Here is a 2391-nt window from a genome sequence, read left to right on the forward strand (position 1 = left end):
TAATATTTATTTATTCAAAGTATAATATTTTATTGGTATCCATGTTCCCCTCATCAAATTCACAACATGGACAAACTAATTTAGGGTGCACAAGTCAATTTTTTTTCGGTTTAACTGAATTACAAATATTCATTTGATAGTATACTAGAGAATATTTTTATGAACTTTTCAAATTCAAAACAATATTTTTAATGTTTTTTGAGTTAAAATTTTAAAATGCAATTTAAAAATAAATAAATAAAAACACTAACAAATATAGTATTTTATAAACTTTATTTTGGTTAACTTAGAATATGTATTCTATAATCTATTATGAATTATATGATACTAGAAAATGACAACTATAAAAAATTTGAACATAAACTAAGCTGATAAATTAATAAATAATAGTTGTTCTAAAAAAACAATAAATAATAATTTATATTCAACATAATATTTAACAATAACTATACTTAATTTTATAGATCATAAATATATTATCAAACACATTTTAAACAATTATGTAAATTTGAATCGGCTATCAATCACATATTTGAAAACATAAAATACAATAGTATTTTCGTTGAACCCGTTGCTTTTAATTTTTTTTTCAAATTGTCTACCAAACATGCTCTTGCTAACTCAGTTAGGCAGGTTCTAAAGAAAATATATCAAACCCATCACAATGGACACATTCAAAAGAGAGTGTATATGGGTGAATCTCTCTCTTTTTTAATTTTATTTTATTTTTAATTTTTTATTTTTTTTACCAACAACAATATTTTTATTAAAAAAAAAAAGTCTCTAGTTTAAATACATGGAGGGGTAAAAGGCTTTTTCAAAGGGCACTACCATTACTGGATTGGGCCTGTGATTGGGCCTGGGGTTGGGCCTGGGGTTGGGCCTGGGCCTTCTCAAACTCGGCAATCAAATCAGGATCCACATTATCCTGAGGCTCCCACGTGGCATCTTGTATATCCGTCCATTTAACAAGATACTCCATCTTCCCATCATCTCCAAATCTTTTTCCGACCACCGCCTCCGCCACCGCATACTCCAACCCTGCTTCAAAATCCGCCACCAAATCCTCCGCAATCAACCCCACTTTAACCCATTCATTATCCTCTCCGTCTTTCCATTTCACCAAATACTCCAAATTCTCCCCTTTCCCTCTCTTCTCCAGCAATTCCTCCACCTCTGCATACTCATAAACCACCTTCTCCACCGCTCCGATCACTCTCTCCAACCCAATTCTCCTCATAAATTGAACCCTCGGCGTCGCTTTCAATATCTCCTTTGCTAACACCAATGGCGTCCGACCCTTTTCGTCTTCAATTTCTGGATCCGCTCCCAATTCCACCAACAACTCCACCGTCTCTGGTTTCACATACCCAGCTGCCAAATGCAACGCTGTAAACCCGCCGCTGTTATCACGGTGGTCGAGATTCACACCGGCTTCCGCCAACATTCTCACACACGGATTAGACCCAAGTCCAGCAACGAACAAAAGAGCTGTTCTCCCATCTTCATCCACCGCGTCGAAATCCCGTCCATCCCCAGCATCTATAAGCGATTTCAAAGCGGATTCATCTGCTTTCTTGGCGGCGGTCCACCAGGGAGTTTCGTACTCGGCGACAACATCTTTAGCGATGAAATCGGAGGGAACCCATGATGGGGAATGCCCATCTTTCCATTTAATTAGATACTCCATTCCAGTAGCGTCGGACAGAGCACGGCTGCCGATGATTCCATCGACTTCGCCGTAGGATTCATCGTCTTCTGATTTCTGGGTCTGTTGTGTGAGGGGTTGATCGCTTTGGACGGCGTAAGGGGTGAAATGTTTGAAGTTGCGGCGGAGATTGAGATGGGGATTTCGAGAGGAGGAAGAAGGGGGAAATGGGAGAGGGGGTTTAGGGGAAAGTTTAAGGCGAGAGAGAGACTGGTTAACGAAGACGGCGTCCATGGAGGAAGGCGCGGCGGAGCTGTTGAGGTATGTGGTTGTGAAGAAGGAAGAAGGAGGAAGAGGAGAAGAGAAGTGGGGTGGAAAGAAGGGTTTGGAGAGGGGAAACGGTGTCGTTTCGGAAGGTGGGGTATGGAAAATCTGAGATAAGAGAAAATTATGGATAAGGAATTGGATGGAATCCATGGCTGTCATTTAGTTAGAGAAAATCTATATTTTGTAGTGTGCAGTTTTTTTTTGTTTTTTTGTTTACAATTTTTACAGCACACTTTCATTTTGTTAAAGGATTTTAATTTACTTTTTTATCTACAAAACTTTTACCATTTTCTTTTAATTTTCTAAGTTTTTATGTTTTAGTGTGAAATGATTTAGTTTCAATTTTATTCATGTGTGGTAAATTCTTCGAAATTAAATTTTGTTTTTTATTATTCCATAATTTATGTTTTGTAGTT

The 2391-nt window shown here is 37.4% G+C and overlaps 1 protein-coding gene across 1 annotated transcript; it reads right to left on the reverse strand.

Annotated features, from left to right (window-relative positions):
- Window positions 1–665: 665 nt before the first annotated feature.
- Window positions 666–2080, reverse strand: LOC120078537 (signal recognition particle 43 kDa protein, chloroplastic). The gene has a single exon (XM_039032813.1). It carries the CDS (start codon window positions 1940–1942, stop codon window positions 818–820), a length of 1125 nt encoding a protein of 374 aa, XP_038888741.1. The 5' UTR covers window positions 1943–2080; the 3' UTR covers window positions 666–817.
- Between the last annotated feature and the right edge of the window lie 311 nt (window positions 2081–2391).

This window comes from Benincasa hispida, chromosome 5 (assembly GCF_009727055.1).
Source record: "Benincasa hispida cultivar B227 chromosome 5, ASM972705v1, whole genome shotgun sequence".
Taxonomy (NCBI): domain Eukaryota; kingdom Viridiplantae; phylum Streptophyta; class Magnoliopsida; order Cucurbitales; family Cucurbitaceae; genus Benincasa; species Benincasa hispida.